At 39.6% G+C, this 13,876-nt stretch overlaps 1 protein-coding gene and 1 long non-coding RNA gene across 2 annotated transcripts; both read right to left on the bottom strand.

The window, feature by feature from the left end:
• Positions 1-2,109: 2,109 nt before the first annotated feature.
• On the bottom strand, positions 2,110-3,969 carry LOC148877211 (uncharacterized). Its single transcript, XR_016096019.1, has 2 exons — positions 2,844-3,969; positions 2,110-2,440 (listed from the first exon to the last, which is right to left on the bottom strand). It is a non-coding gene; the product is annotated as an uncharacterized LOC148877211 (long non-coding RNA).
• Positions 3,970-6,259: 2,290 nt separating this feature from the next.
• Positions 6,260-7,647, bottom strand: LOC148877212 (WUSCHEL-related homeobox 4-like). Its single transcript, XM_088965191.1, has 3 exons — positions 7,138-7,647; positions 6,758-7,039; positions 6,260-6,588 (listed from the first exon to the last, which is right to left on the bottom strand). The coding sequence occupies exons 1-3, from the start codon at positions 7,351-7,353 to the stop codon at positions 6,436-6,438; spliced, it is 651 nt and encodes a 216-aa protein (XP_088821317.1). The 5' UTR covers positions 7,354-7,647; the 3' UTR covers positions 6,260-6,435.
• Between the last annotated feature and the right edge of the window lie 6,229 nt (positions 7,648-13,876).

Raw genomic sequence — 13,876 nt, forward strand, 5'->3', positions numbered from 1 at the left:
TGTATCACTTCCCCAAAGTTCTTAGTCTTGGTAAACGGGCAATCTGTAGGTTTCTTTGATAGTTCCAAGGGTCTTAGGCAGGGAGACCTTCTATCTCCTCTTTTATTTATACGTGTAATGGAGATCCTCACTCTTTTCTGTAAGAAGGCTGTTGAGTCAAGGAATTGGAAAGGTTTTGCAATGGTGCCCGGGGGAGAGAAGGTGAACATTCTTTAATTTGCAGATGATACAGTATGTTTTATGGATGCTTCCCCTGCTCAGGTGGAGCTAATTCTTGGGATTCACTCTTGGTTTGAAGTGATTATAGGTTTGAAAGTTAATTGCAATAAGAACCAAATTATCCCAGTTGGACGTGTTTCCAATTTAGTTGAGTGTGTTGGTATTCTAGCTTGTCAGATTGAATCTCTCCCGATTAAATATTTGGGACTCCCGCTCGGGGTGAGTGGTGGTTCCTTCGCTATTTGGGACCCAGTTATTGAGAGATTGGAAAGGAAGTTGGCTTCTTAGAAGGCAAAATATCTTTCTTTTGGAGGGAGGGTGACTTTGATTAAGAGTACTCTCTCCAATTTGCCTACCTACTTCCTATCTCTTTTCTCTATTCTAAGAAGGTGGCAAATCAAATTGAAAAGCTTCAATGGAATTTCCTTTGGAGAGGTTGGGAGGAGGAGAAAAAAGTGCACTTGGTGAGTTGGGAACAAGTCTGTCTCCCCAAATCTGAAGGGGGGGTCAGGTATAAGGAAGCTGAAATATTTTAACTCTGCCCTCCTATGTAAATGGATTTGGAGATTTACCATAGAATCTGATGCTTGGCGTAGATCTCTCATAGCTAGCAAATATGGTGTGAACTGGGGAAATTGGAGATCTAGGGACCCCCCTCCTAACTGGGGTAACTCTCTGTGGAAGGGGGTAATGAAGCACCTTCCAGAGTTGGCAAGGAGGATCGCAGTCAAGGCTGGTAATGGTAATAATATCAAATTCTGGAAGGACCATTGGTGCCTAGATGTTCCTCTTGTTGAATCCTTCCCTCTCATCTTCCAATGTGCTTCAGACCAAGAGGCCTCAGTTGCTGACTGCTATAGTATTTCTGGTGGTTCTGTTCTTTGGACTCCCTCTTTCCGAAGAAATCTCTTTGATTGGGAGGTGGATGAGGCAGTGAATCTTTTGACCAGTCTCCAACATCAAGAGATGGACTTTAGTATAGAGGATAAGTGGCATTGGAAGTGGAATCCTGAAGGGATATTCTTTGTTAAATCTTTGGCGGCTAGGCTTGGTAGGAGGGGTGTTCCTGATTTTCCAGTTCAACAAGTGTGGAATCCTATTAGTCTGACTAAAGCCAGTTTCCTTGTTTGGACTATGGCTCCTAACAAATGCCTTTCCAAGGAAAACCTTGTAAGGAGGGGAATTCAGATTTTGGACCAGTCTTGCAGCTTATGTGGGTGCAGTGCTGAATCTATTGATCACTTATGTTTACATTGCCCGTTCACGGCTCAGTTGTGGAACCACCTCCTCAAGTCCTTGAAGGTTTGTTGGGTGATGCCGAGGTCGGAAAAAGAGCTGTTATGCTGCTGGCATATTGTGGGCTGGAGCAAGAAAAAGAAGACTTTATGGGAAGTGATTCCAAGTGCTGTAATGTGGTGTATCTGGACCGAGAGGAATAGAAGGGTGTTCAGCAACAAGTTTCTAAGTCTGGAGGACCTAACCCAGAAGTTAGTTGGCAAACTGATTTCTTGGTTGTCTGTGGCGGCAGATTTTAGAAACTGTAATGTTTCAGATGTACTTTTTTTCCTTGTCTTGATGGCTTGTGTAATCGCTGTTTAGATCAGTCAGGCTGTTTTGCGACTGATCTCAGCCTCCAGTGTGTATTTCATTCTCAATAAATATTACTTTACCTTTTCCAAAAAAAAATGAACCTAATTAGTCTATCAAAACTGCTAAAACAAGATAATTTGTCTACACAAGTAATAAGCTTCTTGCTTTGAGGAAGATGGCCAATTATCTGATTATGTTAAATAGAAAATGGAATTAAATTCAAATCGTATTTAAAGTCAGTTCTGTACTTAATTATTTCAACATGAAAGGAAACATTTTGAACAAAGTGAGCGGTGAGCTTACTATGCATAGACATACTTTAATTTGCAGCAGAGAGAATAATGATACAGAAGAGAAAGAGATCTTATTTAAGTAAGGTGCCTTTTTATTGGACAAGGGCAAGCCGACTGTTGTTCATAAATAACATTTCTTGGAACAAGGCAAAGAGCAAGAATAAGGAAGTCCAAGGGAGAAAAAAAAAGAAAACTGCAATGCTTTTTAAACAACATGGGATTGAATCAACAGAAAAAACGAAGTATAAAGATGCTAAAATTGATTTACCATAAAGTCAGATTTCTCATAACTTTTCTCCTCTTGCCTCTTCTCCACTTTCAGGAGGTACGCAGCAGACCTGAAATTGCTCCAGGCAAATACTTTTTACATAAAAAGAAATTACTAGCGTCGCAAAAAGGCCATCTGCCTGGCCTCCTAACTAAAAAAACCCAATGGTTTAAGGGAAACCATACAGAATTGCCTGACCAAAAATATATGATTGATTAAAATTCATATATAGCCTCAGACATGTAAATCTATACAACAAGATAAATGTATGCACAATAAATTCATAGTCAGTTATTGTGTTGAACATGATTGATAGTTAGAAAATCTTATCGTGGAACAGTTTTTTTTTTCTGTAAAATAGACGATTAAACCATGAAACTCAAATGCTGCAACCATTATCTACAAATATCAATTAAATATCATGCACCAGAAAAATTAATACTAATCAACCGAAAACTCCAAACACTTATTACCAGTAGCCACAACAAACTTTCCGTCAAGTCAACTCTCCATTGCCTTCACTTTCTCCATCGCCGCCTTAATCTAATCTTGCACCAGCTCAATCCACTTCAAATACACCTCCAACTCCAACACTTGTTGTTTCCTCCACTTCTCATCCACCACCTCCCCCTTGGAGAAGCTCATCACCCCCCCCCCCACAAATTCAGGGGCAACGGATTCAACGCCACCCCTCCAAGGCCTCCGGACCCTCCCCCATTTGAGTGTTTGTTGATTGCACAATACAACAGCTCCTTAAACAGCGGCGAAAGGAAACTCCTCACCGTCTTTTCAACAATATTCGACATGTCAGAGTTGGCCCTACAATTCAACAGATTCTCCTTTGCACCTCTCTTCCTTCGTTTCCGAGGCCTCGAATCCTTCTTTTCCGAGTCATTCGCATCAGCATCATTATCAACACCACTGTTATTAACCTCGTTAGGGTTTCTATTGCTATTATTCTTGTGGTTGGGAAGGTTTGTTTCTTCGTCATCCAATCCAGCTTCGTCAACCAGGTCTGATGCCTTAGGGTTGAGTCCGGTCACCGGCGATTGAGAAAGCACTTCTTGGTTCAGTCAATCACAAGAAGAAGATGGGAGAGAGGTTGGATGTCGTGGTATGCTGCAATGGCAGATTAGTTACAGCAACAGCAAGAGAGAGGGCGGAGATGGCCGACAATGGTGTGGAACAGAGAAAAGGGGGTGAGAGAGATTAACAGGGGATAGAGAACAAATAACCAACCAGATGGGCTTAAGGATACTCATGCCAATTTGAACAGGTGCGTCGCCATCTGCTCCCATTCGAGTTCCAGTACAGGTAAATCAACGCAGGTCTGCTCCCATTCGAGTTCTAGTACAGGGGGGTGTTCTCTGAATGCAAAACCCTATTACCCTATTACCCTATTACTGGATGCAATAACCTGTTACCCAACCAAGTAATGCAATAGGTGGGTGTTCAGTTCAACAGGGCATGAGAGAAGAGAAAGAGAGAAGAAAGGAAATGAAGAAATGGGAGAGAAAAAAAGAAAGTGAAAAGAAAAGAGGAGGAGAAAAGTCGCACGCGATGTTGTTTGAGCGGCAATCTAAAATCTGCGACCACAGCCAAGAGTGAAATGACAAAAATAAAAGTAGGAGGCATTAGTGCCTCTCATGTTATTCAAATTAGAAGATGATAAAAATTCTAGTAGTGGTTGCTAATAGGTTGGACGTTTTCTGGATTAACAATAATATTTTTTATTTGGTATCAATGCTCTTGTAAACGTTTTCGGTATTAGTGGTGTTACATCATTGCCACTTCATATCTTTATTGGCAATAATAAGTTGCAGCTCCGAGGAATACCAAATTTGGTGTTTTCTCAAATCATGTCTTCTTGATTTCCAAGACATGGTTTGGAGCACAATTTTTTATAAAAAATTGGTTCCAAACAAACACCCATTTGTTAGAGTACCTTTTTTTTTTTATGTGGTGCCATTTATGGAGCAACGACAATGATGTCAAACAGACATTTTAACCATTTTTAAATGGCTATTATCCTTGTAGTGTTGTTTGGTAAACACTGTTATACTAGCAATATGCAACTACTAGCAATATGCAACTTTATTTCTATCTAGCATTGTTCATGTTTGACGGAGATTTAAAACTTCAAGAATCTCTCCTCCCTCCCTTGTATTTTTGAGTTTTGTCTTCTTCTCTTCTCTCTTTTGAATGCATGGGGATACTACTTGTTCCACATTGTTTGGGAAAGGAATTGAGTTGGAGTATATTTATAAAGTTGCTTTCTCTATGGGTAGAGACCTATAGGAGGAAAGCAATATATTCCCATGCATGTGAGGGGGGTGGGGGTGCTTTTTGTACGTGTGCGCTGAACCGAGCTGGGGCAAGGTGTGGGCACGTGTACATGTACGTGTAGTGTATACGTGTGCTACATTGAATCATTTTGGTTTTGACCGAATCGAACAATTTGACTTTTTAATTTTAAATTTGTTTTTAAATATTTTCTTTTCTGTTTCGTGTTTCTTCTTCTTATGTATATTTGAACAGATGCATTGTTCTGAAGAGGCCTCTGTTTGAAATGACACTTCTATGTGTCAATTCGGGTGATTGAGAACACTCTATAAAAGAAGTGTTGGTTAATCCAGAAACACATACTAGTGCACTCGACATAGTCTTTTCTTCTCTATAATCATTCTTCTTTGAGCATCATTCCTTGTGGTTTGTAGAGGCCTGGTAAGTGAGTGCATGCCTACTAGTGGCATGCGGTTTGTTTTATCTTGGCAGCTGATTTACAATCACTTGACTATACTGTAGGGGGTAAATGCGGTTTTAAGGAGAGTGACCAAGTGGCACGACTCAGCCCTCCTCTTTGCAAGTTCTCGATTTCACAGTTATGCAGTGCTACAAATTCGCAAGTTCTCAATTTGGAAAGCAATTACCGATATGTTCTAATATGCCTTATTTACTATTTTCCAACAATTCATATGATGGAAAGCTGATTTAATACATACAACGATGGACTTGAACGTAGGTCCTTGCATCAAACACTACAAGTATGTAGTTAAGGGTGTCAATGGACCGGTGTTGGATTGGATAGATTGGATGGACCAACAAGATTATATTGGATTGGACCAATTTGGTCCAAAATATTTATTAGATTGGATTGGACCTAGCCCATCCATAACAAACTTATATTGGATTGGATTGGATTAAGCCAATATCTAGTCCATTAATTTGAAATAAGAATATCTGTGTCAATGGACTGAATTTGGATTAAAACCAATCTAAATCAAAACAAATTTGAACAAATATTGAATTGGATTGGTCCAAATTAGTCCAACATATTCGTTAGATTGGATTGAACCTAATCTATTTATAATAAACTCACATTCGACCTGATCGGATTGAACCAAATATAGTCATCTTTTACTTGGTGTTTATTCCTCTTACTCCTCCTCTCTCTCGATGCAGAAATTTAGGTACCCTTTGGAGGCATGTGGCCACACGCTGGCTACCCATTGCCCCGTAAAATTCTAGCATCTAATAAACAATAGTGTACCCAACTCCTGCAAGTAGCTAAGTAGGCCATTGTTTGCTATAATTAAGTGCACCTCCCAATAAAACGTGCATCTTCCACAATTGGATGATAGTGGTCTGATATGGCGTATGTTAGATTCAAATCCAACGTGACGTGGGCTTTCAGCTCCGTGTACATGCAAGTCAATGGGCCCCATCAGTGATCAAACCATGTCATCAGTAAGGAAACACAAACAATGTGCAGTGGCCACACTTCACTTCACGGGGGGCAAGTGCGTGGACTTCAGTGTCCTTGCCTCACTTTAACTCCAAAGTTAGAGTTTCAACAATGTCTCTTAGTCAAAAAAGGATCCGCCATTAACGAATAAAGAGTAGAAAAGCGCTTGGTTGGTCAGAGATTTAGTAGGAGAGGAGCCAATACATTGAAGATTTAACAACTTACCCGACTTTCTTCTTTCCCCAAACAAAGAAAAAGAAAGAAAGTAAATCAAATAACAACAAGGAGAGACTAGAAGCAAAATTCAAAACCCATCATCGTCATCTGCCTTCCGGATGTAAAGGGAAGAGCTCCAGAGTTTTATCTCCCTCCTCTCCTCCACACAACCTGCTGCTATCCTCACCAAAGAATTCCACCCCCCAGCTTCGGTGTTTCCGTTTGTAGTGACTATCTTCCTCTCTTTCTACTTCCCTCTGCATTGTTACCACCACCAAGAACAATAAAAACTATATATATTAATATTATAAGTTCAGAAGTACAGAAAAGAAAAGAAAAAAAAAAAAAGATAGGGAACAGAAGCAGTCTAGCTAGGAGACTAAAATTAAAAATGCAGTAGTACTGCTGATGAGTGCTGACACCTACACCGGGATCCAAGGTAACAGTGGTAGTGGGCGGAGCTATCCTTGGAGAATGGGTGAGACCCAAACTGTTGCGTTTCTGTTTCTGTCTCTCCCTGGCTTTGTGGTTTTGGAACCAATAGAAAACGTTCTTCCCTTCGATCTTTCCAAACTTGCCAAGCTGAGCAGTGATTTGTTCTATCTGGTGCGCGTTGGGAGTTCGCATTCCACCACGGTAGAGCATCTCTAGGATCCCTATCTGTTCCTGTGTTGGGTTCCACCTCGTTCCACCGGAAGGAGTCTCCACCTTCAAATAATTTCAATTTCCCAGTAATTATGTATTGATGTTATAGGTTTTAGAAGAACTAGTAGTAGTGAAGTATAGTGATGACTTGTGTTTGTTACCTGAACAGGTTGTCGCTTCTCATCCGTGGATCCTGCAGGCTTCTTAGGGCTACTTTCAGGCTTGATGAAACTTTTGAGATCAAGATTGGAGACACTGTCACCGTTTGTAAGCTTGGGTACAAGCGGCCGTAGGCGCTTGCAGCCAAGTGTGAGGGATGGTTCGTGCTCCCAAAGCCCACGTGCAAGCTGATGGACCTTCATGTTCAAGCTTCCCATGGGGGAGTAGGAGACGCTGAGACTGAGTGGTGATTATATATAGGAATATTCAGATGAGAGAGAGAGAGAGAGAGAGTGCGTGTGTGCGTTCTGCGTTGTGGTAGGGGGTTAGAAAATGGGGAGTGATGAAGTGGTGCCTGAGAACAAAGACCAAATGATGAGGTGAGGTTGACTTGAAATGAAGAGAGAGAGAGAGAGAGAGAGAGAGAGAGAGAGAGAGAGAAGTAATTGGGTTTGGGTTTGGGTGGGTGTTGATTGTTGAGACGGGGATACTAGTGTAATGTGGGTTGGCCCGTCAAATCGGGTCGTTTTTCTTGCTTTAATGATAAGGGGGTCCTTGCTTTTCGGTGGCCTGTTTGGGTTCTCTACTTCTCTTCTTCACTTTTTATCTAAAGACTAAAGTGGAGGAGGGGGAATGAAAAAGATTCCTCCAATCCCAAAACTTGAAAAATGGAACTCTTTCTTTTAAAACATACGGACTCTGAATGCCGTCTTTAAGTGGTAGGAGAATGTTGGAGCCAAAAACCGAATCTATCTGAAACCAATCCACATTTCTTTTTCTTTGGGAACTGTCTTGCTTACTGTAGCCCCCCAAATACAAATAGTATAAAACCACCGAACCCACCTTTTCTAACCACATTTCATTTCAAATTTCTCAATTTATAATTATATTATACATTATACCTACTTCCTCTTTTTCCCTTCACTATAGGAGCTAGGTATTCAATTATATATCCATCTCTAAAGAGGTACACATACTTGATATTTTCCCATGTAACCAAATATGGAATACTTTACTATGATTTCTCACCGCAAGAGTCAAAGATTGTCCTACTTTTTCCATCAAATTCAAAATCAAAATAAAAATTTCTTGTGGGCTGACCCAACACAATTTTTTAGCCCATATCCCTCGTGTGTAAAGTGTAATCTATTTAGGCTCGGTTTATTTTTCGGTATATTGTGTGTGTGGTAGGGGGTTGGTTCCCATTTACCAACAATCCTGCACACATTGGTAATGGTGGGTAAGTGTGTTCCCCTAAAATGACCTTACCTGTGTAAGTATTACCTGGGAAATATCATTCGATTAAATGCATTTATCCACCAAAAAAATAAATGGAGCCCCGGGGTAAATCATTTTGGTAGATTGAATATTAAACATTAAATTAACGTGATTCAAACTCCAAAACCATCCTTCATCTTAAGGTCCGTTTATATCGGAATGAAAACCCTTCGGTATTTGAATCAGAATGGTCTATTCCCATAGTTTGTTTGAATGTTTTGTGTGGATGCTTGAATGCTTGTAAGTATGATTAATTTCGAGTCCAGTGCCTCCTAAAGTGATCAAAACTAGGTGTCATTGGCAGTCTCTAGACCCAGGATGGCTAGAGTGGTGATTTGGGACTCTAAAGATCTCCTGGTAGTGACTTGTTTTGGAAGAAACTGTTATGTTCTTTGAGAGAAATCACCCTTAAAAACTAGCTGTTAGAGAGAGGGAACCCAAGGACATATATACCCCACAACAGCATCCCATACTACCGATGTGTGATAGCTCATATTAACATCCCATACTACTAATGTGTGACAAATGGATCGTAATAGAATCTCAAGACATTTTCAGCTTTTTAAGCAAGGCTATTGCTTTGTAAATGGGTCTTTGACTTTTAATTAAAATTGTCTATAGAAAAGCAATTTTGGAATCAATCGGATTGTCAATCATTGGTGTTAATTTTAGAAAAGAATGGGGAGGATTGGCCAAAGGACTCCTTTTGTTTTGATGAAAGACATTCCTCTAGAGGAATGGATATAATGAAGTAGCTCATGAAGCAGAAGTGCATGCGGTTTTGCCCAGGATGCTGAAGTTTTTGTTGATCCGCCAGATTGGTTGGAGTGTTGCTTAGAAGCTGATAAGATTAATAGTAGTAGATGTCCAATTTATTCTAGTTCTAGTGATATATAGGTTAGTGTGGTTTTGTGTGTTCATGTTGATTGCTCCTTTTCTCTTTGTTGATTTTGTTTAAACTACTCTTGTTCGGTTTTAATTAATAGCAGTTTTCATCCAAAGAAAAAAACAAAAAAACAAAACCATAGTATTGAAAAATATTATCATAGCAAACCGGAAGAAAACATAAACAATAAATGGCTTTGTTAATTTGTTTTCATAAAAAGAGCAACTTTGATCGATACTCATGCAATACTTGGAAATAAGCATTATTTTTCATGAAAGAAAGAACTCTGACGTAAAATGACTAGGGACCAGATGCTTTTTTTTTTTACTGGAAAAACAAAAAACTTTTCTAAAAGAGTAAGATAATGTGTTATCATGTTTCCATGTGACAGAAAGAGAGCCATTACTTCATTTTCCTTTTGGAAATCACAATCCAAATCCAGATAATATAATGACCTGTATACACGCCTCAAGTTGGAAGATCCCTTTTTCTTCTCATACGGGCAAAAGGCCTCCACACGTGTACTACAGTGGTGTCTTATGGTTTTCAACCCAAATCAATTATCAAATATAATACCACTTATTTACTATAGCCAATAAGTGCAGCAATCAATGTTGTTTCTCAACTATAGTTGTAAACGTGTAGGGGAATTAATGTAGACCTGAATGTTGACTACTCTTCTGATCATTAGCTCCGTCGTTTCTGGCGTAAGGTAGCTGATCCCGAAACCCCATCAATCACGACTGGATCAAAATCATCAAATCCTCCAGTACTCGTCCCAGACACCATCACTGCACCCTAGTTGTTTAGCAAGCTAGTCATCACCTTTCATCTCCATATAATTTATGTTCAGCTCCAGCTCCAGAATTACAAAGCCAATGAAATGACTCAAGCTGCCTGTGCCTGCCACCCCTTGATCAAACAGTACGAAGCATGTGGTGGGGGTGGTTTCAGACCTTCAGTCTCTGATAAAAGCACTGGTGGTTCATTCAGAAGTAGTAAGACTAAAGACCCCATTTAGGCATTTATTCTTTAGTGGATTTTGATTTCTTACTTCTTAGGCTCTTAGCTTGCTGATTGTTTAAGTTTCACTTCACCCAACCCAACTCACTAACTAAATTCCCAGTAATTAGGATGATAGATCACTTCTTCTTCTCGTGTTGTTTGTAACTGCTGAAGCTTGTTGTGTCGGTCAAAGATAAAAGAAAGGGTGCATGATAGGAGTGGATCCCACACAGTGGAACAAGCGGTGCAAATCCATCATTAGCTAGGGAAGACAAGGCATTCATTTGCACGTGTCCATGGGCCTTAATAAAAGAAAATTTTAAAGCATACAACGACAAAACAAACTGTGGCTTTAACATTTTCTCTTCCAGATACTTTTTCTTTCTTTTCAAAGCATTGGCAGATTTGAGGGAGAGAGAGACTGAGCTGAGACAGCAAAAGAAGAGAGAGAGAGAGAGAGAGAGAGAGAGAGGTCATCTTCTACCTTTTTCTCTACGACTTTATACTATTCTCTCGTTTTCTTTTCATTCAAGTTCAACTTGGGAACCTTTATAACTCGGAAATTGATCGAAAAAGGATGGGGTGTGTGACACTGTTATGAACTGCCAAACAAAGCGGATGTATGGGAATTACATATATAATACCTATTCTTGGTTGTGGGCTTGTGGGTGGGTGGGTTACCTTTTCTTTTTATTATTTGTAACTGCAGGTTTGATGGGTGAGGTGTGATTCAAAGTTCAAACCCCACGCTTGTCAGCTTATGTGGGGGCTCAATGAATTCCCCCTTGTCTTTGCGACTTGGCGTCATCCCTCCTGCGGCCTCTCACACTTGGAAATTAGGCCCCTCTTGTCTAGTACTTTGTACTCACCTAGCTTATTACGCAACGGTAAATGTCTTTTTCAATCTGAATTGTCCACCTAATAAAACTGACGCCTCTCTCTCTCTCTCTCTCTAGATCTGTCTGCAAAACAACACAACACTGCAAGAAAAGAAAGAAACCATGAAAAAGTAATATCTCCAGCCCACCAATGCAATTAAGTGGGTAGTTAATTAAGATGGTATGATTGGAGTAATTAATTTGGATTATGAGTGGCTGGGGGGGGGGGTACATGCATGGACGACCGTCTAGAAAACTTTTCTTGTGTCTTTTTTAGACTTTTTGATTAATGTTAGAGGGATATAGAGGTTATGGAATGGCGATTTCGCTTTTCCTGGAAAAGTAAAGAGAGAGGGGGGGGATATTGGGGGTCACAAAGCATGATCGCATTCGATCGCATGGGTGAATACATGTCATATCGTGTAAAGAAAAGTGGGTACATATGTGCACGTAAAGGGATTTGTTGGGCGTAATGGATGGCAGTCCAACCACAATCGTGAAGTGATGCCACTAAGGGCTCATTCCCACTTTTTTTTTTTTCTTTTAATATAACCCCTTGTGTTGTTTTGCACAACCTTGGAGTTAACATTTTGACTCTCCTTATCTTCTTCTTCTTCTAATTTTTTCTCTCCTCTCTTCATCACTTTTCTTTCTTTGTGATAAAGTTCCACCATAATATCACACTAGAGAGAGAGAGAGGGGTAGGACATTGGATACCCCGACCATCTGAAACATGAAGTCATGATTAATGGTCTAAACCTCTCCTCCCTCCTTTCACCGCTGAGTCTGAGTTTATTGCGGACTCGTACAAGTACAACCATCTTTGATTAGCGGTAAAAGCTAAGATCAAATATAATACAACATTTTGGGACTCCAATAAGTACAATATTGGCCAAGCCCTATCCAGGAAGCAATGCAAATCATTTGAATGGTCCAAGTTAACTTCTGAAATTGGTCTATAATTAAGAGGCTTAGCCCTCCTGGTTTTGCTGTAGCCAAGGCTAAATGAGGCTCGGCCATTTTTACATGGTCACTCTTGATTGCGAACCATCACCCTGGACCACTGCTATTTTTCCATGAAAAGGATGCCCTTCACTCGAAACACTGCAATGTTTTGAAATATGGCAAATTTAAGAGTGTTTGATAACATAGTTGCTGGTTTTGTGTTTGAAAACAAAGACAACCCTCACATCAGCAAAAAACAATACTAATTAACTTTGGGATTTAGGGTTAAGATTAAAGGATTTAGAGTTTAGATCTGAAAATAAAGAGAGCGTCCAACCATGACCATGGTAAGAGCCAAGTATTATGTCCCATTTGACCTAGGGTCTGTGGACCTGTGTTAACAACTGTAGAGGATTGGAAGCCGTTACAGCATGTACAAAAATAATTAATTAATTAATATATTAAACTTAGTATGAGATCTATATATCCCATCCATTCTATTATTTGATTGTTGAGAGGGGAGAATTTAAGTGCAAATGAGGCCCGCTTTCTTGTCCTTATTATATTTGTTTGTTATTTAAAAGATATTCTCAAGAGAGAAAATGTAAGTCTTGAATAATCACTTCACTTTCACCCAACTACGTACAATTAAAACCCGGCAGTTAGATGTGCTTTTTATTCACCAGTGGTTGGCACATTCTACAGTGATTTACATTTTGGTTGGCCAGTGATTTGATGACCAGAATTCTGAATTGCTCATCACCTGAGCTGGTCTATATCTAATGACGCGCAATGATAATTCCATTAATTGCCTATATTATATTATTGAGCTAAAATTCCAAACTGACCTACATCTTGTCCGCCCAGTGATTTGAATGAAATGATTTGCAATAACCCATGACTAGTTAAAAATGCCTTGTGACTGATATTCTTCTGTCGAAGTTGATTGATCTTCAGAGAAAAGGGAGGAGGTTGAGGAAGCTCAATTAAGGATTCATCAACAGGATTGGTCTGGTTAAATAATAGCTGTATTAGGGAGAGACCGTGCCACTGGTGAATGGATTCAATTTCATGATGAAAATTAACCATAGATTACCGAGCTATAAGTGAGATAATTTTAGGCACCCAATTCAAATAATAATAATCCAGATATCTCCAAATCAAAGAACGCCATGAATCGTGCGTGCTTTGTGGAGCCCCTGCATGTGGAAAACTGTTGTGGTCGTCAGTAGACTGTCTACCAATTAAGCTAAGACTGAACCTGTCATAAGCAACTGTCGACTGATCCGGTAGCTGGGAATCATGTTGGGTTTCCGACAGCTTTTAGGGAGGGAGTTGAAGTCAGACCGGATTGGGGGGAGCGTGCGCTGGATTGTAGTCATCTTGAAGAGAAGAAGACTAGAAGAGTGGAAGAACGACGGGAATAATAGAGTGGAATGACATAATTAGGAAGCTAAAATTTGAGATTCTACGTAATGAAGAGCATAAATCCCCCTCTTGCTCCATTGCATAAGATTATTTTTATTTTTTTTCTTTAGGCCGGCCAGTTTAATTTGGAAGGAAGAATATACATAAAGTGCAAAACCTTGTATTTTGTATGTAATTATATTTTACATATTTATATTTGTACTGTTTCCCAACTCAGCCTTAAGAACTTTAATTACCTACTTTCTATTTCTCTTATTTTTAATTTTTTGAAACTAAAAAAACCTTGATATTGAATTATCCGATGCAATATTAACTTCTCTC

The sequence above is a fragment of the Nelumbo lutea genome, chromosome 1 (assembly GCF_056320005.1).
Source record: "Nelumbo lutea isolate HS-2025 chromosome 1, American lotus-T2T, whole genome shotgun sequence".
In the NCBI taxonomy this organism is placed as follows: domain Eukaryota; kingdom Viridiplantae; phylum Streptophyta; class Magnoliopsida; order Proteales; family Nelumbonaceae; genus Nelumbo; species Nelumbo lutea.